This window comes from Neopelma chrysocephalum, unplaced genomic scaffold, assembly GCF_003984885.1.
Source record: "Neopelma chrysocephalum unplaced genomic scaffold, ASM398488v2 Primary Assembly neopelma1_70, whole genome shotgun sequence".
Lineage (NCBI taxonomy): Eukaryota > Metazoa > Chordata > Aves > Passeriformes > Pipridae > Neopelma > Neopelma chrysocephalum.
Window position 1 is genome coordinate 4140494 of NW_020897730.1, and position 24613 is coordinate 4165106.

At 40.4% G+C, this 24613-nt stretch overlaps 1 protein-coding gene across 7 annotated transcripts; it reads right to left on the bottom strand.

Annotated features, from left to right (window-relative positions):
* Positions 1-91: 91 nt before the first annotated feature.
* Positions 92-23084, bottom strand: MFF (mitochondrial fission factor). Of its 7 annotated transcripts, XM_027685957.1 has the most exons (10): positions 22942-23081; positions 18456-18673; positions 17412-17584; positions 16349-16437; positions 12770-12844; positions 9455-9613; positions 7096-7113; positions 3840-3902; positions 1275-1359; positions 92-924 (listed from the first exon to the last, which is right to left on the bottom strand). In XM_027685957.1, exons 2-10 carry the CDS (start codon positions 18670-18672, stop codon positions 793-795), a joined length of 1011 nt encoding a protein of 336 aa, XP_027541758.1. In that variant the 5' UTR covers position 18673; positions 22942-23081; the 3' UTR covers positions 92-792. The 7 variants fall into 7 exon arrangements, with proteins under 7 accessions (XP_027541758.1, XP_027541760.1, XP_027541759.1 ...); XM_027685959.1 differs by lacking the exon at positions 12770-12844 and having other exon boundaries at positions 22942-23084; XM_027685958.1 differs by lacking the exon at positions 7096-7113.
* Between the last annotated feature and the right edge of the window lie 1529 nt (positions 23085-24613).

The following is a 24613-nucleotide window of genomic DNA, read 5'->3' on the forward strand; positions in this document are numbered from 1 at the left end:
ACTTCAAAGACTAATAGTTTAGACGAAACCTCAAATAAGTTTTCTTAAAATAATATTAAACAATGGGTTGGGGTTGGGGTTTTTTTTGAGAGAGTTTTATTAAATATACTACATCAATATCTTGTACTCCATAATCTTTTGACCACTCACAGACTGACTTGCTTAAAAATGTATTTTTTAGAAAAACATCTGCAAAATTAAACCTAAAAAAAGTACATATTACACACCTCTGGACAATCTGCATGTTAGCAAAGAATTCCTTTTATTATTCGACCCAAACAAGTACTTAAACAAGGAACATACTCATAAACAGGACACACTCCTTGATTATGGCACACCTCAAACTACTTGGACTAAAGGAAAACTAGTGCAATTGTTTAATTGCATCTAACAACAGAACAATAAAAATGACTTTGCATTTCTTTGTTTTTGTATTTTTTTTCCAAACCCATTCTATTTGTTCTCTTCCCGCCACAACAAAACCTCCAGTGGTTAGTCCTGGAGGTTACTTAGGAGTCCTTACACTGCATGAAGCAAACTTCCCATGGGCTGATCCATGTTTACACAGAAGCATGCAAAGGAGGATACTGCAGTATTTGCAATGCAAATCTATTAAATACGTTACAACTGAACAACAAGGTGTCCCTTTAACACTGCAATTCTAGAGCCTTTATCTGTGGTGGAAGTTTCCAGTGTATGAATTATAAAACAGCATACAATTTCAGAAACAGAAACAAGGAGTTTTGCAAATTGTTTGTGTTTTCAACTACGAAATCTTTCCAAGAGCCATGTCTAGCGCCGAAACCAAAGCCAGCTATTGAGTAGCCAGAAAGCTACAGTAATTGAGTACATGATCATTTCCCTCTTGGCTCGCTCTTTGTTCTCCTCTTCCAGAAGTTGTAGACGGCGATTAAGTTTGATTATCTAAAAACAAATAAAGGCTTTTAATACTTTATTAAAAGTGGCCAGACTTTCTAGAAGCTTCTGAATAACTACATAAGATTAGAATCCCAAAGAGATGGATGTTAAACAGTTGATAATTTGACTTCCTATCTTCAGATCTTGCTGCTCCTAGTAAGTAGGAACAGAAATGGAGTCAGATTCTCTAGATTCCCAGAACAATATAGGGAATGTGAGGGCAGTCCAGCAGGGGCACAGAGAGGATCCCTGACCATACCTGTTTTGGATACCTTTGCAGTCACACAAAAAACCTGTTACCCCATTTTACCACTACAGCTTTGTCTTAATATTGTCAACTACTGGGCTCTACGTACCTGTCTTCTTAAAGAAGCAGCATCTACAACTGTCATGTCATCTGGTGTTCCCTCGAGTGTCGTGTCGAAGTTGGTGAGACCATATCTATCAAACAAAGAAGATGGCTTATCTGTTCGGCCACACAAACATTAGCAAGTACCATATTTTACCAACATTCCAGTAGATGTATTTCTTGATGGTGATGAAGAACTATAAAGTTTTTTTGCAGCTGTTACAGGGCCCCTGGTGGCCTAGTGGTTAGCGTGCAGGACTTTCACTGCTGCGACCACGGGTTCGAGTCCCCGGTCTCCTGGCCTGATGGAGGTCGTTAGCCCTGTGAGGCCATCCATCTATGAGAAGGACACTCTAAACAAACCTACATCCTGAGGACCTCACTGCCATTGTCCAAGCTTGCTTGGCCCCGGCAGACGAACCTTAGGATTAAAGGGTGGGCTCAGTTCAGCGCAGGCTGTGTCTCACCTAAAAAATCCATTGCGCAGGCTGGAAAGGTAAAAAGACCTTTCCCCAAATCTTCGTTCGCGAAGATGGGCCATTATTTTATATTATTTTATACAGGGCCATATTTCAGTGGGATCCTAACTGAGTAAAGCACAAATGCATATGAAATGGGTAAGTGCTTCACTGAATCTGGGTTGATTGCTCTCCACATTTAAATATTTTTGAAGATTTTCCACACAGACAGACTTCTTGCTGACATGCAGTTCCTCATAAGACTTTCCAGTTATTTAACTGATTCACGAAACCTGAACATTGCCTGAGCTAAAGCGCCAGTTGCAAGAGACCTGGCAACAGAGTAGAAATAACCAAATGGAGACTTGGAAAGAATTGGGTGTCTTATGCTCAGTACCTACTTAAATATCCCAAGGGGACATTTACTGAGATTAAGAACCTCAGTCACATTACTCTCAGTATTATAGGTAGAGAACCTGGCAAATAAAGAGTGCAGTGCAGAATCACTCACTGCTTGCTGAACTTTGTGTGCATTAGAAAGTTTGTTCTCAGGGTACTCTCAGTTTATGTAGCAATTCAGATAGAGCATTATTCTAACTCCAGGGATAATCTGTTTTGATTATCCAAGTGCTATCTCTTAACCAGATTCATTTCCAACAACTAACAGGTAAATCCACCTGTTAGGATCCTCCACCTACCCTTGAGCTTCTCACTTTCTATCTTAAACCTGGTTTCAATTTTAGCTCCCCTTGACTTGCTTTCTCATTAGGACCCATGAACAATTGCTGCAAACAGCTTAGGAAATGGAACAAAATAATGTCAAGGCTACCAAATTCACAACAAAACACATCTAAAAGAATGTTTAACATTTAATAACAGTTAATGGTCAACTAGTGAGAATATGAGTAGAATGCCTGAAGCTTGCAGAATGCACTTAAGTGCAGAAACTACTTTTGCACTTTATGTTCTTTCATCACTTTCAGGAAACTTCTCTAGAATGCCCTTAGCTCAGGCAACACCCTCCCCCCCAAACAGACAAACCATCAAGTTTCCATGTATTACTGTTTGTTAATACATTGTTTCTAAATAGGAATTGCTATTTCTACATCAGAGTTGCGTTAGTCTGGACTTAGAATAAATATGAGATCCTTGAGCTTTGCACACTCAAAAAAATAAATCAAATTCTCCTTACTCTACAGGTCCTCTGAAATCCAAAGAGATTTCTGATGAGGGTGTTCTCATGGCCAATTTTTTATTTGTAGTAGACAGTAAAAAATTTACAAAATTCCACCATATCTACAACACAGTTGTCCTTCACCATCTCCTGAGACAGGCAGGGAGGCTCAGCATTTCAGTGAGATGGGCATGGCTCCCTCCCAGGTCACACCAATTTAATATAAGTCACAGTGTATCACTGCTGCTCTACCAACTTCCAAACCATTACAGATATTATATTAAGAGGGTTACCAGAATGAAATCCCTTGAGATATCTCTTGGACCATTCCAAAAACTGAATTATGGAGTTACAGAAGAGTCACCTGCTTGAATCCAGTTTCTATTTAAGCCCAAATCTAACCTCCATTTCTATGAAAACATGGAATTGTAAACAGCAAATGGAAACAACAGATGTAGAAGGGACTATTTTTTTTCCATCATCCTGCCCATGAGATTATGTGTCACTCTTACATCCAGTTCCACTGAAACAATGTCAATCTGCCAGGACAGTGGCAGGGAAAAGGCATCCAGCCACAAGTAATGGTTGCAGGCATGTTACTGAGAACACCTGCGAAAATTAGGTGATATAAAGCCAAATTTTCTAGCAAGCTCATGACTAAATAGCAAATATCTAAACTATACTGCCAATGTAATTTCAGAGCTTCCTCTCACACATTAGTCTGAGTCAGAATTCTGCAGCACGTTGTATCTATTGGACAACTGAGGCCTGTGCGGGTGACTTGGATGGGTAAGGAATAAAGGCCTGAAATATCTCATGAGTTGAGAGGGAGCACAAAAATATTGTGTTTTAAAATAAGATCACTAGAAAGAGGGAAACAGAAACTTGAATTTTAGAATCTAAATTAGGGGGTCATGACTAACAAAAAAATACTCTTTACCTGGTGTTGTCATGATGAGGGTTAGAGGAAGTGGTAGCAGCTGACCCACCACGTAACACTGGCCTACAGCAGGTTTGTGTAGATAGAAAGCACGAGACAGAAAGAGGAAACGACAAACAGAGATAAGAGGTAAAACACACAGAACAAAGGAACTTCAAAATACTTCCACATATACTCTATAATGTTTTCATACAATATACCTTCTATTTATTTTCTTGTAAATTGCACTTTCATATTCTTCTTATCAAATTTAATCAACACAATGTTTTTGCAGCTTAGAAGTGTAACAAGGCTTTGACGATACAGACAAAGTAGCAGAACAGAGATTTGGGTGGAGAGCATCAGCCTTATAAAATAACCATGGGAAACTTCCAGTTAAGAAAACAAAAAAAAATACCCCTCAAAACTAAAAATCTCACCCAACAACAATGGGTAAACAATAAATATATTTACACACTTTTAAAAGCCCTTTTAATCATCCTCTCCTCCCTCCAGGGAAAGGGGAGATTTGTCTTTTCTGTATTCATCTATGCTAGATATAATTTAGATATCATTAGAACACCTGGGCTAGTACCTAAGGACCATGGATAGTCTGAAGAGAGGTACACCTCTCCAGGGAGAAGTGACTACAAGGTTCAAGTGGATGTATGAACATCCTTGTAAGTGTTGCTCTTTAAATTTCTTTTCCTTTTTCTTTCTAGGCAAAGAGGAAGGAAAGGTAGGGCTTTTTAAATTGCTGCAACTCTATAATATACATTAGGTTTGCAGTAAGAAGCTCCCGTGTTGCAGTTTACAGAAGAGGTGAATACCAGCAGTACCTTCTGACCAAGCTGGTACTGTGTGTTTTCAGTGCCTCTGGTAACAAGGGATTAATATTGCACATCACAGATGTGGAACAAACTGTTCAGGAGCCTGAAATCCCTTTCATTTTCCCAATGCCAACTGGAGATACTTGTACCATGCAATTAACCCACGTATACTGCAGGCTGTAACATTAAACAGAGAGAACCTTGGTATGAAGATCTTTACAGCAGGTACATGTAAGAGGCAGAGCTCTGGTGCTGAGGTAGCTGGGAGAACACTGGACTGGCCTGAAAACCAGCAAGGACCATGCAAAAATATCACAACCATGAGTTTCACTTAAAAGGATCAGGATTCTAGGAGCCTTGGCAAACACTGCTACCTGATGCAATACTTACTAGGACTAGGTCCTACTCTAGTCAGCACCACAAATGTTCTTCCCTCTAGTACTTAAGACAAGCCAGCATGATGTGTTTTACAGAACAGGAAGACCCATTTCCAATACATACACTAACAGAATATTCTTACCTAAATGCATGAGGTCTTCCAAAAAGTTATCAAAAAAAAAAGGTATTCCTAATAAGAGCAATAATTCAGGTGGCCTGAAGTATTCTCTGACAGATGCTACAACTACATACTTTGAGAAAATGTAAGAAATGGAGCAAACAGCAGCAATGGAAAAGGTCCCAGAATTTCTCTGCCAACATAAGTCACCTGTAACTAATGGGCAGACATGGGAATGCCAGTGTGCCAGTATCCAACAGGCATTTCCCACACTGTTGTCCCACAGGACAACATTTGGAACTCGTGTAATGAGAACAATAGGTCTCAAATGCTCTCTAAACTCAGCCTTCTGTGCTATTTTTCGGCAGAGTTTTACAGATGTTGTAGAATTAATGAATATTAATTCACAAACCCTTTCCAAGGAAAGCCACAGCCTTGGAGGCAGTTGAGGGCTACAGCAAGGCACAAACCCAGAGCACTCTGGGATCTGTGCAAGTCTTTAATCCCACTTCCCAATACAGCCAGGCTGTTAGGAAGCTGCCTGTGATTTCTTCCTTTTCTTTGCAGTTCACATTTTTTCTTTACAGGTGGACCCAAAAGGAACACCACAATATTCCCCTACCTCTTCTGCACTCCTTGCTTGGTTTTATATATCAGAATTAATTATACAGATCATAGTGGCTTTGTAATTGAGATCACCTTACCCCAAAATCAGCACCAAGTTTTTTGCTAAATACAGAATGCGCAAGTATAATATAGGAAAGCTATTAAATACGTGGCCTTCTTTAAAAAGAAGTGTACCATAGAACTTTGAGTTTTCTGGCTACTTCTGTGAATGCCATCCTAAACATTAATGCACGATCAGAAGAAGCCATAGCTCCAAGGTCACGTGTACTCCCTGCAAATACAGCAGCAGCCTGATACTTGAGGGGAATGCACAGTAATACAATTTAATAACAGTGGGAAAAGTGGCACTAAGGCAATGACCAACTGAGCCTGGTCTGTCTTCTGCTGGTTAGAGCAGAGCATGCAACAGGAACACAGTGAGGATGGAATCAAACACATGGGCTGGGAGGAAAACAGCAAAGTGTGGACAATCTCAGTACCTGGGTCCAACCTGCACCACTCCTGTGCCTGCACACAGGGGACTGAGACCAGCACACACTCTCTGCTCAGCAGAGGCAGTACCTGTGTTCACCTCTTGCTGTACTTTAAAACACCTCTGGAAGTCTCACAGAAGCCATAACAATGGGCAGTAGGACTTGATGGACAAGTTCTGGACATGAACTGGGTAAGCTTCTAAAGTACAGAGAGGACAGTGACTGGATCAAACTGCTCCCCTTGCCTGCCTCAGTGCTACAAGCAGTTACTTCAAACAGCAATAGCTACTGCTTTTCCAGCCTCCTTCACATCTGCAGACCCACTTCATTTTCTTCTGAAATTACCCCAGTCCAAAGTCAGATGTAGCCCTCTTGGATGGCCTTAACTTGCATCCCATTTTATTTCTACAATGAAAAATATAATTAATTTTCTCAATATAAAAAATGATTTCGTTACATCTCAGGATGAGATTATGTGGGTGAAGTTTGGCATTTAAAAAGGATGGTGGCTTTTTAGAAGAGATACCATAATGGAAATATTAAGTTTTCATGCTTTTTTCTCGTAAATAGAAAGGTGCTGACCCAAGAGATGAAGAACATTTTAGATAAAGTACAGATTTCAACACAACTCTATACAGATATGAAATTGCCTTTGTTCCTGCATTTTAGACATCTCTAAAATCTCCTTAAATGCAGGGAGTTTTCTGGGGGCTTGTTGGTTTGGTTGGTTTTGGATTTTTTTGTTGCCTAGAGCATAAAGGATCAGTCTTTGAAGGGCACTCAATAGGCATAGGCCCTACAGTCATTTGAAAGAAATTGAAACAGAAAAAGGGTTAGAAAACAAAACTGACCTATTGTCCTTGTCCAAGCTGAAGGAAATGCAAGAGTAAACAGACAGTGTAAACAGTGATCATTAAATTGTTGCTCATTTAAATAACCATGATGTGAGCAGTGCTGGCTGAACTAGGCATAACTCATTCTCTGCAGCAGGACAATCAGCACCTACCGTTAGCAGTTTTAGTGGATTGGAAAATGTTTGGGTGGGGAAAAAAAAAAAGACAAGCCATGAAACAAGTTAAAAATATTTCCAGTGAGTAACCCACAGCCAGATCTTGTTAACTTTAAAAGATCCCTTCTAGTATTAAGCATAACATGTTAAAAGAGATAAGGTTTTGAGATAGAAAGCACGTTACACAGAGCAAAAGAACAGAGTGCAGGTTTGGAGCAATTTAAAATGAACAATATTTTGCAACCATGCAAGTGGATCATCCAAATTTCACATTCCTAAGCCAGATGTAATGGTGGGTGTCTGAACACCCAGCCACAAAGAATACACTTCCACCTCATTGAAGAGTTCATTCGTTTGGCACCTATTTGTCCATAGGTGACTAGAAACAGGTTTCCCATTCCTTCTAGGAAGGTTAGTGAGAAAACCTCAAAAATTAACCCAAACCAGGGTAAGTAATGCAGCTTTTGAAGTATTCAGTATTCTAGAAATTTTCTGATAATGGAAGTAAGCTGAAAGTGTATGTATGCACATGTGTTTGTTTTCCAGACTCCAAGAAAACATAGGCATGAACGTGCGTAATGGAAGCCAGGAATAAAACCTGTAGCTTCACTGCAGACGGAGAAAAGGACTAGAATTTCAATCTATATTTTAACAAGGATTCTTGGCACAGTATCTGTAAGTGCTACTGTTCACAGACAGTACAATTCCTTATCTGGGAGCTTTAGTTTAGTAAAACAAACATGTAATTCCATCTCATTTTAATATTGAAAAAGAAAAGAAGTTATTGATGCCCAACTGTTGACAGGCATCAAAATTTTAACAGCTACAGTTAAGCATCCAACTTGCAGAATTTCACGGGGAAGTATGCAGCTAATTTTGTTGGTTTGATTTTTTTGAGTCCCAGTTTAAGAACATAAAGACCAGCAAGATTGGAGTTCTCTACAATTCAGGGATGTTAATATGGGCATTTATTTACTGTCAGATCAGCAAACATGGTGAGCTATCAGAGGTGCCAGTTTGGCAAGTGACTGCAAACACACAGACATTCACAGTAAGATTGGCTTGATAGTCACATTTCATTACCAAAACAACCAGGAAGCAAATAATTTAACTTCACACTACAAATATTAAGTATGCTGCTGGGATATCAGCAGAGGCAGATGGCAAATTTCAAAGAACTTGCTAGCACAGGCCACACTGAAGGGCTGCAGGAGCAATGTGCAGTTCCTCCCAATGATCTTGCCAATTATCTTCTCTAATTCAACCTCTTGGCAAGCTCCAGAGGTCTGAGATAACCCTACACTAGAGACTGTCTGCAATTCTTACTTGAATTTCTGTGCTAGCATACTATTGAAATGAAAATTGCTTTTGGTAAATTACCATTGCCATTATTAGTCTTTGTAGATGTCTCTACAGTGTTGAACATGCCGTTCTTGTAATGCTTCCAAGTGCCAAATCACAACAGTCCAAGGATGCGTCAAGCAGGCAAAACTCCACTGAAGAGAATGGAAGTACAGGGATTGCCACGAGGCTTGTTCTGGCTCATTACCTCTCAAAGTGTCAGGTTATCCATAAAACCAGAGACAGAAATAATCAGAGGAGCAACCAGCTTCTCAGTGTTCATTGCCTTTCTTGCTCTCAGCATCCAAAGTGGCCACCATCAGTCATGTGTCAGCCAGAGATAACTATTCCCAATATAAACTGAAACAGCCTCAAGTCTTGACACATTACCAAAAGCAGCATCTACAATGCCTTGCATGATATTCTGCCCCGTTTCTGCACATTTGTTTTAATGCTTTATGACAACATCAACCCAATCTTATTGATTTGCACCACTGCTCACCAACAGAAAAGCAGAAGACAAGGCTAGTAAATTTGCAGGCTCAGGGTCAAGTGTTAATTGCAGAAAACGCTGACAATCTCAGAAGAGCAAAACCCCCTGCAGCCACAGGCTAACCCTTCCTATTTTGATTTTTATTTGGAAGGGAACCAAAACAACCCTATTTTTGAAAGAGAAGCATTTTGAAATGTGAATTTTGGACATTTAAATTGCTTATGAAGAGTGAAAGCAAAGGAAAGCAAAAGCAAATATTTTCATCTCATTATTTTGTAAACAGAAACCAAACTCCACTAAAAAGGAGAACAGAAAAAAAAAAAAAAGAAGCAGCAAAAGCTGGTAAGAACCAGTGACAACCAATCACCTGCGGTTTTCATCCAGCACATCCAAGACCTGCTGGTAAGCCCTACGAGTGGAAGACTGGATAAACGACAAAATGCCACGAGCAGAGTAAAGATTAATTCCGTCTTCAGGTAACATATTGGGAGGACAGACACGAGCCTGTTGCAGTGATGGTGTCACACTGTTTGTATAAGCACAGTAAATGAAGAGAGAAATACTGTAGTCAGATTTTAAATTAAAAAAAGCTTTTCAGATAGACCCCATTCCAAAATGCTTATTGCTTGCTTTTGGTTTACCCTTCTCCCACCACTATAAGGTAACACTCTCAAATTTTAGTAGTGTAGGGATTATGAGCTACATTGACATATGTTCTTCAGAAACAAACACATGTAATCCAAGGACACAGTTTTGATCTGTTATACAAGTTAGTTTTAGAAAGTGCTTGTACAGCTAAATCTGTACCTGTTGAAGTCAGTGTTCAAGTCCCCAGTGACATCAATGCTTTGTCTTACAAAGCATTAGCATTTTAAGAAAATCCTACACAATCTCTTTTAAAAACATAAGCCTTTTTCAGTAGGGAGAATCTCACATAGAGCCCCTTCAATAAAATTGTTTTGAAGCTGTGATGAAAGATCAAGCTAGTATTTTGGTCCGCACATGAAGAAGTTTAAAGGCAACTACAAAAAAATTCAAAAAATAACACAAAATTCAAATTCCAGTGAAAAAAATTACATGATCTAACTTGTTGACTATGATGCAAAAAATATTACTTAAAATATGCAGGACTGAAATTCAAACATGATCATTTGGATTATACAAACCTTGTCTATCAGAGAGAAATTAGTTTTGATAAACTGCCTGTGATTTCCTCATGTTTCTTTACATTTTAACTGACTTTATCAACATTTTCGTACACATATAAAGGCTCTTTTTTGTTTTTAATCTGGAAACTTTAATTAAAGGTGAGATGCTTTTTCAATAGGAAGAAATTTGTGTTAACTTAGTTGTACATATTAACACAAATGCAAACCAAGTGTGAGCCACTGTAGCCTTTAAATATTGAGATAGTTTTTATTCCTAGATTAGCACCCATAATTCAACACATTTCCTTGCCCCTTGTGCTTTGCTCCAACGGCTTTTGAGTTTAGAATGTCAATCTCTCTGCCCCTGGCATTTTTAGTAAAACATTAGTGGCTGAGTGCTTGAAAGCTGGTTTGATATTGGGACAATCTCTAGCTGGGTCAGAATTTTAAGGATACTCTCACACTGAACAGAGTTGCTCTGCAACTGGCTGGCACCAAGATCACAAAATCGAGTAAGAAAGACAATTCAGTTGAACAGACTGATTGAAAACACGTTACAGGAATGTCACTTCATCCACAGCAGAGTTCAGCCATCCTGGGCTTCAAAGGAACTCCAAGACTGCAGTGACTGGTGCCTGACTGACACTGGGCACTGTTTATTACCTGAACTGCAGATTCCTTTTCATGCTGCACTAGAGTACATTTGGACAACAGCAAGTAAGAAGAAGGATACATCAGTAAATAACTATTGCTTCTTTACAGCTTTTATTGTTCTCCAAGACTTGCAGAATTCACCTTTCTCCTCTATTTATGGTGACTTCTACCTTGCAATCAATGACAGTGGTCACACCTACACATTCTACTCTTGAATTGTGCTGGAAATGCCAATGATCACTAGAAAAATATCAAGTAGGGGCAAGTATTGAAATACTGCCACTAAAGGGAATTTATGAGAATTTTTACTCCTTGTGGATTTGCTGGCTTGAGGCAAACCAGAGAGGAGCTTAAGGCTTGAATACATAGTATATTTTACTTCAATTTTCAAAAGCAATTTTTCCTGTTCATCACTTCAGATATGCACAGAATAGGCTGAAAGATGGTTTTGCAAACAGTATTTAGACATACTGCAAAATAGATGACATTGTGGAATTCCTGTTGCCCAGAATGGTAGTACTGTAAATACCACAGTCATGTTATTTGCACACAAAGACTTCTGTAGATACTAAAAAATATTTTAAGAAGTGAAAAAAACCCCAACCTAATTTAACAACGACTGTACAAAATTCCCTAGAACTAAGTTACATGTGCTGATTAAATTCAAAGTGTATATAATAAGGAAAAATCAAAAATTGAGAATAATTCCATGAAGAGCACAAATGCCAGGGAGAGAGAAGCCAAATTTTTCTTCCATCTTGTTTTTTCAGGGTTTGAAATTTATGTCCTGTAAACATATAGTAGTCCTTTGGACTATGTCAGAGACCATGGAGAAGAAATATTATAAAGCAATTATCTGATATACAAATCAGCCCAGACGACAAAAGAAAAAAAAATCTCTAACATAAGGAAAGTTCTCTAATATCTAGTATGAACACTTATTGTTGTGGCTATGCCTCTTCTCCATTTCTAGTTAAATGGTCTTAGTTCTACGTATAACTTTGTTTCAAATTTCTGAAAAGAATTCTTACATACTGCTCCAGCCACTTATTTTACCACTCCCTAGTTACAAATACCAGTCAATTCCAGAGTTTGGAACCAAACCAAACAACATGGAATTACAGTCATTACTATGAAAGAGCACATTCTGCTATATGCAGAGTTCTTAGCTTAGAAGTAACCTCTCCTAAAACTTCTCAAAGCATTTGTGATGTACACAGGCCTTATTTCAGGTATTTCTCTGACTTGCAGTTCTGGAAGTATGAAATGAGAGGTAAACAGATTTAACTAGTTAAGGTTACTGTAAATTCAAGCACATAGACAGACTGTATTCTCGTTAAAGACATGCACACCATCACCTTTTCTCCATGATTTGCATGAAGAACAGAATTTCTCAAACCGTGAAATTGAACTCTTTAGAGAGATGTGTTTTTCTATGGAAAAGGCTGGAACAGAAAAAAAATAAAGTGCTGTCCACTTTTCCATGCACTCTTGGTGATTTGGTGACTTCCAATACAGAAGTGGAAACCTTGCATTCAACATTGCCTGGCAACGACCAACAAAATGTTTTGTTTCTCCAGCTATTCAAAAACAGCCAAAGAACAAAGAGTCAAACAAACTAAAGCTATTTTGAAATTTTTTTACTGTCCCTTTCATCGGCTGTCAGGTATTTTTCCCTATGCTCTTTACAGGGGGAAATGATATAGCCAAGTTTGAGAAACCCTGAAGCAAAATTAGAAACCACACATTCAGTGTAGCAAAGGCTGTTTCAAATTTTATCTTCTAAACTACAAATACTTAGTCAGAATATTAGTATTGCAGAGAGCTACATAATTAAACACACTCTTGATTTTCATATACCAGGTAACATTTAGGCTTACGTGCAATCCTTAGTTGAAAGAGGTGACTGGAACCGTGGCATTTTATTTCTTGGGACAGTATCTGATCTGTGCCACCTTGAATAATAATTGTAATCTCTTAAGTAAGCATCCTTATAAATAGAGGGATCGTAATTTAGAGAGCTGTCACTATTGCTATGCAGACAGTTACTGTACCAGCAGGTTAGTCTCAGGATTTCTAAGAGCATTTGGGAATTACTGTCTTTAGTGAAGCCTAAGTGCCAAAAAATTCTCAGAACTGTCTCTGCATGCAACTGTATGACAAGAAAGACAACAGAAGAGAAACTACTTGTTCCATATGGAGAACACTGTGATAGGGAGCCCAGCCAACTCTGCTTCCATTTGACAATCTAGTCCAGAATATTCAATTTTGTCACTTTGTAAGCCAAGCACTGGAATTTCACACAGTACATCTGAATATTTTGTACAAAGAGGACAACAGTGTCCTAGATTAAAACTTCAGAATCATAGTCTTGTTTAGAAAACAAAGGCATTGAAAGGCAGTGCTCCCTGTGCCTTTTAATGGGGTCCTCATCACAGCATCTGAGCTGACTATCATGTCTGTCAGGGAGTTGAATCAAGGAGGTAAGAGAAACAAGTGTTTTAAAAAAAAGGTTTTGGGTTTTGTACAGGAATTTAATATTTCAAGTAAAACGTGGACTTTCTTCCCTATTTGAAGGTGTGAACTAGACTCACACAAGCACAGGAATAAAGAGCTGATCTCTGTCAAGTTACAGCACCATAGCATGTTACTGCACAAGTAAACTATGTAGGTATGATATGAATTCACAAGTCAAGCCAGTTTTGATGAAGCAGCAATGTATCATTACAGTAACTATAACAAAGGCTATTTTTTTCAGCCAACAACATTACATGTAAGAACTTTAGGTGCAGTAAGTTTCTTGTGGCTTTGTACCATTGGAAGATATAGTATTTCTAGATAGTAAAGAAATTTCGAGGTGATATAAATGAGGTAACAGGTGCACAACTACTTTTCTGTAGTACAAAGATTACATTTACATGTATTTACAATTACTGCATTTGTGTGAGCCACACAAGTTCCCCTGTGAACATGGTATTTCAGCAACCTGAATTCACAGAACACTCTCCTGGAGTGAGCCAGTCCAGAGTCACATTCTCCACTTGAAGACTAACAAAACCTAGATGAGGGAGAAACACCCATAGCATGTTCAAAGCGACTTCATCTTTTGTATTGTACTAAGTCAGAAGAAGCAATTGTGTCAGAGAAAGAAGCAATTTCTAGGAACCTCAGTGATTTCAAGGCATGTGATCTATACTTGAGACACAGCATAACTTCTCTCATAAGGAAACAAGAACTTGGGAGGACAAGAGAAAAATGAATTTCTACTAAAATACATCATCTGCAGGTCAGCAAGTGTGGAATGCTGCAGTGGGGAAGGATAGCTTCTTCCACATGGGCAGCAGAGAGTGTGGATACAGCAGGGTCAGTATGAGCCAGCTGGGATTTTTCATGCAAGCAAGAGAAGAGATCCTGGATCAATTGAAAGGACAAGCATAACGTAAAGTGCTTGGCATTGGAAGTTTGATTTATGTGACAGACCTTATGCAAGGACTAGCATGGGTATCAAGAGAGCAAAACTACTCTCCAGGGCTGTCATAATTTTCTGGCTTTTGTAAATGATAAACTGAGTCACACCAGCTACCAGTTATAGGTTCTTTGATCATATCCTTTTTAAATTTACAGGATTCCAGGTGCATATTGTATTGCTAAGCTTCTAAAGGACTGCTAGTAGATTCAAAAACTATGACACCAAATAATATTCAGACCATTTTAAACCAGTAATTCCATACATAGCTACTGAGTGACAGCAAAGCACACAGGCGAGTTTTAGAGATTTAGGATTTCCACATTCAAGAAACTCCAACATGTGAGAAATCTGACAGCAACTGGATACATCCAGTCAAGAGCTGATCTCTTGCTATTTCCTCAGATGCCTGGCTGGGCAGACATGGCCCATGGCTTTTGTAAGACTAAACTAACCTGGGAGCAAGTGTAAAGCAGTATCAAGAAATCACAAGAATTTCTGTACCATCTGTTCTTGCTTTAAGTGCAATACATCAAATATGTCAATACTGGCAAAGCAGCACTGGCAGCAGCAAAGGGATCAATGTTTTCCCAAGCAGCTTCCATCACAAAAAGACCATCATGTACCATGTGCAAGCCATCAGACAGGATAGAGAAAGCCATTCCTGCAGTGAAACTCCAGTATGTCTGGTTCAACAGGACATAACTGGACAACTGATACCACAGGGAACTTGGGCACTTAGTAGGCTGATAGAACACCTGGAGACTGAGCTGAGCAGGAGATAAGGATGCAAATCTAGTTTTGCCAGCTCAGTGAATATGTGTGACTCTGCAGACTTGAGTGCCTAGACATGTGCAATCTACAAGCTCGTATGAACCAGAAGTCTGATTAAGAAGAGGAAGATATGAAACAACATTTCCATAAAGATGTGGAAGAAGAGAAGGAGACTTATGTCTGGAATGTGCAGAGTCCATTTCACTAGTTTTAGACAAACTAATAGGTAGACAGATATGTAGTACATAGTGCCCTTGCTCTAAATAGAAGAAAACAGGCATTTCTAGGGCATAATTCACTTGATCTACTTTAGATTAAAAATAGGTAGATCCAAAGTAGGTCATGTACTTATTTTCCTCGTTACTGAATATTAACTTTATGGTGATCTAGCAATACTGTTGTACAGTCTACATTGGGACAAACGAATCCCATCTTTAAGTCTTAAATCTAAAATCTTTTCTACAGCAAGTATTCCTTATGGCAGCTGTATTAAAACTCACATATAAAAGATTCCTAAGTGTTACATTGCAAAACCAGTTATTTCCAGGTGGAAAGATGCTGTCACTCAGAATAAACTGAGATTAATCAAAAGCCATCATATCCAATAAAAATTTACAGGCATGTATGTCTTCAGAAAGCACCCTAAGAATTACTACCTTGGATGGTAACAATAGATGAAGTTTCCAATTCTAAATGCTACCTGCTATTTTGGTCTCAAAAGGTTAAGATATATACTGACAGATTCCAATATATTAAACACATTGATACCACAGAAAAATTACTCATTCTAATACTTATGAGGAAATAAAAATACTCCTTCTTCTAAGAGTGAAAATCATTATAATATCAACAGTGAGAGAACTGGGAACATTTTGATGTACAGAGAACTCAATTTCTTGAAAATTCAGGGGAAAAAAATATTCTACCAACTCAGAAACTGAAAAATCTCCTGAAATAACAATTGATGGTAACTGGTGAAACTGTGAACCTACAAACACCCCCACCTATCCACTGCAAGAAAATACTTCACAAATTACTCACCTCACTAAACAAAAAGCATAAAAATTAGAAAAATGCTGGCCTTGTAATTGTTAAAATGATGTACTTGCCACAACATACAAAATATTAGTTGGAAAAAGCAAATAACAAGGAGATAAGGAACAAAGGAGATGTGTAACACAGTTCTAGTAGTGTCCCTGCACTCTGTTGCCCTACTCACATGGAGTCATTCCGGGCCAGTTGGCCGTTCTGCCGCGTGGCGTTTTCGCTCATGGAACGTTCTCTCTTCAGTCTTCCCACTGAGCGGACCTGCATCGAAGGGAGAGAGAGGGACATAAAAGACAGAGAGTTCCAGGACACACTAATGTGCAGTGGAGGTCTGTAGGTTAGATCTGCCCTCAGATACAAAGGCACGTTTTCATGGGTTTCACAATGATTAGGAGGAAAACAACTGATGACAGGATTTGATGCTGGTACATGTAAAACCAAGCTCCAACCTTAGTGCAATCCTGTTGTTATCTATCCATGTGATCTGATGCCAAAATGATGAACCAACAGAATTTTTAATAGTCTCTGGAGATATTGAAAAGCCCTCTGGACACAATCCTGAATAATGTGCTCTAGGAGACCCTGCCTGCGTGGGAAGGTTGGACTAGATGACCTCTAGTGGTCCCTTCCAATCTTATCCATTCTGGGATTACTTCCTATCATGAGAGAGAAATGTATTTCTATTGTATTTTGTAAGTCTACAGAATATGCAGCTTCATAAATATTTTTCTGGTTTTAAGATGTCAATTACCATCATTCACCTGGATGCCAATGTCATACCATTCTATGAAGATGGTTTTCAGAGTTTTAACAAAACTCATTAATTCTGTGTGGTGTTATATCATCCGGCCATGAAGTCCAGAGGTCAACTATACACATTAAAAGAACGTGTAGTTCTCTAGTCTGTTTTCTGATAATCTGTAAATTTAAAAAAAAATCTTGCAGTTTTCTCTTCATCAAAAGGATGGTTTTTTAAAAGTATTTTGAGTAGTTCTAATTATGACTTTATTTTTGTAAGTACTGAGTAAGCCTACTGAGCATGGCAGCCCCATGCCATCTGCCACTTCAAAGGCATCATCAGAAGTACCACAGTGCTAATAAAAATATTTTTAGATTTTCCCAACTTATGTTAGCACCAAGTTGATCTTCACCACAGTAGAGAAATCATTGGTCATTTCACTTTCTTTAGTAGTAGAATGCTCCTCATCTAAGGAAAAAGCAAAAGAAGTACTGGCCTCTTCACTTTGAGGTGTCTGCTGTGGAGGTTTTTCTAGGTCCAAAAAATCTAGCGGTCGATCACTAAGAGAAATAACACGGGGAGGAGTTTTCAGTGCCAGTGGTTTGAATGGAGTAGATTGAAGAATGTCAAGGTCTGCTGGTCTGGAAAATGGAATGTCTTCACTATTACCTGCAAGAACATCAGATGTCAATAGCAAGTAAACCGTTCTGAGGCCTGAGGGCCAATGCTAAAGTTCAAAAAGACAGCAAAAGTAACAGCAGTTACTTCCCTGGCCCACGCCAAATAATGAAGTATAACTTTACTTAACAGGTCTTGTATGTTAAAAACTATTGGTAAAGCTCTCATAAAGACCACATTATTGACAATTATTTGAGCAGTTTCTCTGAGAACAATGATCCTGAGTAATCCTGAGCCACATCAACTGCTATTGCAAGTGAGAGCACTCAAGACAAAGTTCTATTAATGGTGTATTTGACTGGGGATGTCAAGGCATAAAATATACACGTCACACATTTTGCAAATTGCAAGACCTTCAGCAGTTCCAGGTCTGTCACTGTAAAGCCCATGACCATAAATACTATATTGATAGAGTCCACCCAATAACAGACAGGTTCTTAACATAATTAGAATTCTGATTATGATCAAACACATTTTGCGTGACTAATATATATAGCAGATCCCCAAAACTTGTTATAGTTACTTTAACTTATAGTTAATTAATAAAAATTAGGTGTAAATCAATAAACATTACCTTTTTTCCCCTAAAAATGGTTTAGTAAGATGAAATGTCAGCAATTAAACCTTCTGTGCATAATTAATTCATTAACTGTCTCCATTAAAAGCTACACCAAAACTATTAATAAAACATTTTCAGAGTTTAAGAAACTTCCTACGTCAAACTTAATGAGCATTAACTGTTTGAAAACCAGAGAGTATTTTATAGGTTGTTCTTTTACAAATGCATCAATATATATTTTTTTCCATCCAGAAATCTGGGACACAAATTTAAATTTTCACCTGTATTGAAATGCAGACATACCTGCCACTACAATCCGCTCTGGAACCTGCATAGTTACACTGGCATTTGGAAATCCTTCTGGGATGTCCTTTTCAAGGTCAGCATTTTGAGGAGCTACTTTGAGTTTTTCGGGGACCCTCATGCGCTGACTGATCCCTTCTGTGTATTCCATCTCATACTGAAGGCGGTTCATTTCTGCCATCTCGGCAGCTGGAGACGGGAATGCGGCTCCACTCATTCTGGGAAAAGAAAACCAAAACCTCTAAGAGCAATATAGGAAAGCAGCAGAAAGTATGTAAAGGAAATGCTTTGTTCTTATTACTAGGCAAGTGGTAGAGACTTATTTAAAGAAACAAATTATGCAGTAAAATTCATAGGAAGTGTAGTCACAAAGTGCTGAGAGGTGCAGGCAACGAAAGAAGAACAAATTGATGCTGCAGACAATGCTCAGAGCTGCACTGAGGGTCCTCAAAGTGAGCCATGACAAAAAAACCCCAAACCTAGAAATTCTGCATGTAAGGTATTATTCTTGCACTGGCTGGCAGAAAAAGAAAGACAAACAACCAACAAATCCCTGATAGGATTGATAGGAAATCTATTCAGAATTGGCAAGAAATCTAAGTTGTTGGTTTGCATTTACACAAATCCAATGTGCTGGTACTTGAGAAAATGGCTGAAGCCTTACAAAACTGCATGTTGAAATAGTGGAATGACAAAAGGCTCAGCTTGGGCAGCAGCCTCCTGCTCACATTCAGTCATCCAGACCTCCCCCCATCTTACAAGGACAAAGTTCCTATCAACAGCCTGTCAAATCAGCTTGAACACTGAGTACATTCATAACCATTCCCAATCACAGCAATTCTGTGAACTTCTCACCTCTGTTTTTTTGGAAATTAAAATCTTACTTTTGCAGAACTGATACAAGATGAGGGCAGAGAGAACAAGACTTTATTTAAATTTAAAAGTGTTTGCCAATACTTTATAGACACATTTTCCTAGATGAGGAGGGGGATTTCAACTGAAGTAGTGGGGGAGTTTCCTAGAAACTGGGCTGTGAGAAACTTACTGATGTATTTGTTGTGAGCTGTGACAAAGACCAAGATAACTGGGGTTTTGAAGTTGGATTTAAGGTTGAGAGAAAAAGAAATCCTAGAGCTGCATGTGGAGGTGGGCTAGGAAGGGGCTGCTGATGGAAACTGCAGGCTGCAAAAGGAACCTCAGAGGGCTGGGAGAAGTTGTTCACCTGGGCAGTGGCTGGTGGACTTTGCTGATGGCTCATTCTGAGATTATGATTATGGACTCAGTTAAGAGAGACATTCTAAAGCTACAGTTGGAGTGGGGCTGGAAAGGGGCTCCCAGAGTAAACAGTGAGCTGCAAGGAATTGGTTGTGGGAAACTTTTTATCCAGGCAATGGCTCAATGGCTGGGGGCCTTGCCAACAGCTCAGACTGAGATAATGGTTATTTTTAGGGTTAGGATTGGAAAAAAATGTTTCTAGACATATATGTGCACACACAATATGTAAATACAGTTTTGCCAGCAAACCTGCTTGTGGGAAGCATGGCTTACTGTAGCAGGACATCTTTCAGTGGTGTTGCTTAAGTAGTTTCCTAAATGAAGTGACCTATTCTGGCAAAAAGGCAGGGTTTGCCACTAATATTGCAACTACATTCTTTTCCTATTTTTGGCAGCAGGGCTCTGTCTGTTGCTGTGTGTGCATTTCCCTGAGCTGAACATACAGAACTCTGAGCCTCAGTGTGGAGACGCTGCGTGGCAGGTGAGACAGCCCACAAGCCTTTCCTCCCACCAGCACACACAAGCAACACCTTCCAGATTTATCAATAAAACCTTGAACTAATAGTAACCTTCAGACAACAGAAAGAAGCACACAGAAGGATCTGGACTGTGTAACACTTAAATGCACACACTGAGTATATTCAAGATGTGATCTACTTGGCAATCCATCCTGGGATCCTCAGCATTATTTTCAAGACTTCCTATTACCATGGATCAAATGAAAGGATCTCATTAATCTCAAAGTCTCACTGGAGCACAGCAGGAAAACAAGTGATCAGCAAGAAGGCAAGAATGTCACTGTTCTATATAAACTTTAAGAAAAAATACTTATAAAGAAAATACCTGCAGATTTAATCCATCCGTATTAATTCTCACTATTTGTATGTATCAAGTGAAATAAAGTTAATCCACTTCGTTAGAAATAAACACTTCATAGAAGTTCAAGAAGTTCTTAAACTTCTCTGCCACTTCAAAGTTCTTAACCTTTCTCATGGGGTTTTTTCATCCTTTGATTTTGGAAGCTGGATTTGTCTCTCTTGCAGACATTGGCTGGATCAGCCAGTGACATGAAGAAAATAAAGTCTTCTGACATTTCCACATTCCAAACAGTGCTTTTCATTTGAAAACATTCTCTCTGATGAGTAAAGCACTTCCACATCGAATAAAAATGTCAAAAAAGAGACCAAATTTTAAGAAGAACTTAAAGTACCCAGAATATCGAGTGGCAGCACTTCAAGCACACTTATTGCTCACAGGACTTGACAAAAGGTGTTTCAATATTTGCTCACATTCTCGTTTTGAAATACCTGTGCAGCTCTAATTTTGGCAATCAAGTATCCCTGCCCTGCAGCAGTGTTTGCACCACAGCTTCCCTACAACCTGGCATTGCTTTGGGACACAAGTTTACACCACAACTGCTTTCCAGCCACAAGGTAAAACACACACAAAGCCATAATTAGAACAGTCACTTTATAAACTATTTATACATTAAATAGCACTGTGTGGGTTTAGCTGTACTTTCCAAGGACCTATAGATACAATACCTCAATGTCTTCCTACTCTTGCCTACTTCTTGTCTACTTTCAGTCACTGAGAACTGGATTTGCTGTCAAAGTGATTTCAGTTTTTACTCCTTTTTACAAGAGAATAGCAAAACAAGAAATGGTGAGATTTCACCAACATAAAAACAATATTTTAATGGACCTTGAGAACAAAACAAACTTATGTTTTCTGTAATGTCTTTGTTACACAAAGCATTTTACAGAAAAACATTAATAATAAATAAGGTATAATTAGGATTTTAAAATTGATATTTACAGACCTAGGTAGCTCTTAAAGAGGCATGAGAATACGAGTCTGAGAACAATAAGACAATAAAAATACAATCACAGATACAGGATAAATAGACAGAAAGCAGCTAAAGTGCAAATGAGCATCAGTGGCATTTAATGAAAGAAGGTAGGGAGGGAAGAAATCCAGAGAAGGACAAAGGAAGAGACAGCAAGAGGCAAGGGGTAGGTACCTCCTTCTCCCTCTCCTAAAAAAGAACATCAACAGGAGAGATGAGGATGAAGCAATGCATAAAAATGTTAGGGATGACTCTTTGCCAGCATTCCGGCAATAAGCAGGCATTGGCCATATCTGTGCTGCAACGGGGAATGTTCTGCACAGCGAGGAACCCGAGATACAGGATGAGCACTGGTAACAGTATATCTGTGCCAGCTCTGAGATCAGGGCAGGTTTTACAGCCGACACCAAACTGTAACTTCTCCAGCTACATTACTGTTTGTTCCTGATGTGGTTACTTTACAGCTCGTCCGTTCATGTGCACATAAGCTGCAAAGTGCTCCTTTGGGAAGTGTCCACATATCCTTAGACAGGAAAAAAGGGGAAGAGGAGGACTTAGAGCAAAGTTAAGGCACGAATGAAGGACCCGAAGTACCTATTACAGGAGCCTAGAACTGTCAGAACATGCATCACGGAGGCGGCGTGGAGCAGAGGCTGTGCTCTAACAAAGCACCGACAGAACAACCTGAGGGGAAGGAGCCCCAGGAGCAGCCAAACGCTGAAAGCTGTTCTGCACAGCACAGTCACAGGTGCTGAACTTCTAAATACATTGCCCTATCTCCTCAGCACATGAACAAAACGTACCCATTATACACGAAGAAAGCTATGCGGTCACAAAACACTAAAGGCTGCACTCTTTCAATTCTATTTTACTCCAGCAGAAGGTTTTAATACAAAATATTTCAACAGAAAATAAAAATACTGAAGAACGTTAGGAGAAGAAAAACGTCACTCTGAGAACCATTTCTCTGATACACCCAAATATTCCCTGCGCTGCGGCGGCATTAAGAGCATTCCGCAGCAGACCAGGGGAAGGTCCTTCCTTCCCTCAAGGGAGGGTCGTCAGACAATAATGCTCGAGGGCACAGGGGACTCGGCGGCCTCGGTTCCTCGAGTGTCCCCGCGAGGGCTGAGCGTCGAAACCCCCCCGGGCCGCTGCCGACCCCCAACGCGGCGCTGCTCCCGCTGCCGAAAGGCTTCCAAGCACTGGGAGCGCCAGGAGCGCCCCCAGCACCGGGGACACACGGGCTGGGGGGCTCCAGCTGTGAGGGCGGGGAAGGGCCGGCTCCGGCGCCGCGGGCAGGCCGAGCCCCCTGCGCGGAGCTGGGGCGCTGCCGCCGCGCCCCGGGCGGTCCGTACTCACCCCGAGCGGCGCGGAGAGGCCGCGCAGCACTGCGGGCCCGGCCCGGCCCGGCCCGGCCGGGGAGCGCTTCAGGCACCTCGGCTCCGCTCCGCGCTCCGCGGGTCAACCGCCGAACGCGGCCTGCGCGTCCCCATCGGGCTTCCGTAAGAGTCGCGCGTCACGTGGCAGAGAGAGGGCGGAAGCGACGCCCGCCGGTGCCTCACGTGCGAGGCTGCCGCGGGGCATCCATTTTTGGTGAGGGCGGGAGAGCCCTGCGCAGGCGCACTGCCGTGTCCCCGGCAAGGTCAGAGTCCCGGGCCGGGCCCTGAGCGCTCCCCGAGGGAGAGGGGCCGCCCTGCCCGGGCCGGGTAGTACCGCTGGGACAGGGACACGGACACATCGGGCCGTAACCGTGTGCTACGGGGGTGGAAGGTGTGTCTGGGGGTGTGCTGAGAACAGGCACCGCAGGGCGCGTTTTCTGTCTCTGAGCTGCGGCGCGTTTAAAATGACCGAACGGCTCGTTCCGCCTCACGTCCTGCCGCCCGTCAGCTGCCCACGGGTCCCGCCTGCCCCGTGGCATTACGGACTGTGACAGCAAACCCCGCCGCACACCGGCTCCGACCAGCTCAGCCCCATCCCCTGACATCGCTAAAACCCCTCCAAGGGCACCATTAGCTGACCCTGCCTGAAACCGGCAGGTTCCTTCTTGAAACCCTTCCTGCGCAGCTGCTTCCTCATGTTACAACTCAATTTTCCAATCCCATCCAGAAAAATAAAATGAAAGATGCTATTATTACTATATATAGCAGAGCTTTCCCCATCTTTTTGATTTATGGGCACAATGTTTCGGAGGTCAGAAGGAGTAGCAGTTCCAGAAGTATAGAAGGCATATATTGATCCAAGGCCTGCAACGAGCTAATTCAGCTCTTTACAAATATCAACAGTGCTGTTTTACAGAGGCAAGTGGTCAGAAATATGATCTCTTACTAAATAAAAGTTGTATAACATTGAGAATTATACATCAGTTGCCTTAAGATATATGATCTCGCACTTGGCCTCCTTCAACCCAAGTTGTTGGCACACCTTACCAGGCAATCCTCATCATTCTGGATGAGGAGTCCTCAGTTTTGCCTCTTCTCTAGGCTTTAAGATTTACAAACTATCAATAGGATTTTATCTTTAAAAGAAAAAAAACCCAAAAAACAAACCCAAACCAAACAAAACCCCAAAACAAATGAACAACCCCCCCTAAAAAAACCCAAAAGCAATTATAAGTAGTTTAAAAACTGGTTCTTCAAGCACACTAGAAATATGGTCCATCTTCCGTGTTTCACCACATATAATTTTATGTTGAGATCAATGATGTGACTGTTTCTATTCCATTGAATATGTGACTGTCGTTAATGAAGTCAGTGGTCGTGTAATAAAAGTGGTCACAGCCTAGTGGTCACTTGAGTTGTCCTCATTCACAGGAAATCCTCCAGTAGTATCACATTGTGAATTACCACCAGGGGATCATGACTGCCCAGCCCCTGTATTCTGTCCAATCTCCAGAAGAACTGAAATGCATCAGGCTCTACCCCTTCCCCCGTCAGGATGTTTTTTCCATTTTTTTCATTGTGTAGAAGTCTTAGCACAAGTCATTTTCTTTGACAGTTTGCAGATCCTGCTGCAGATATCCTTGATTTTCTTG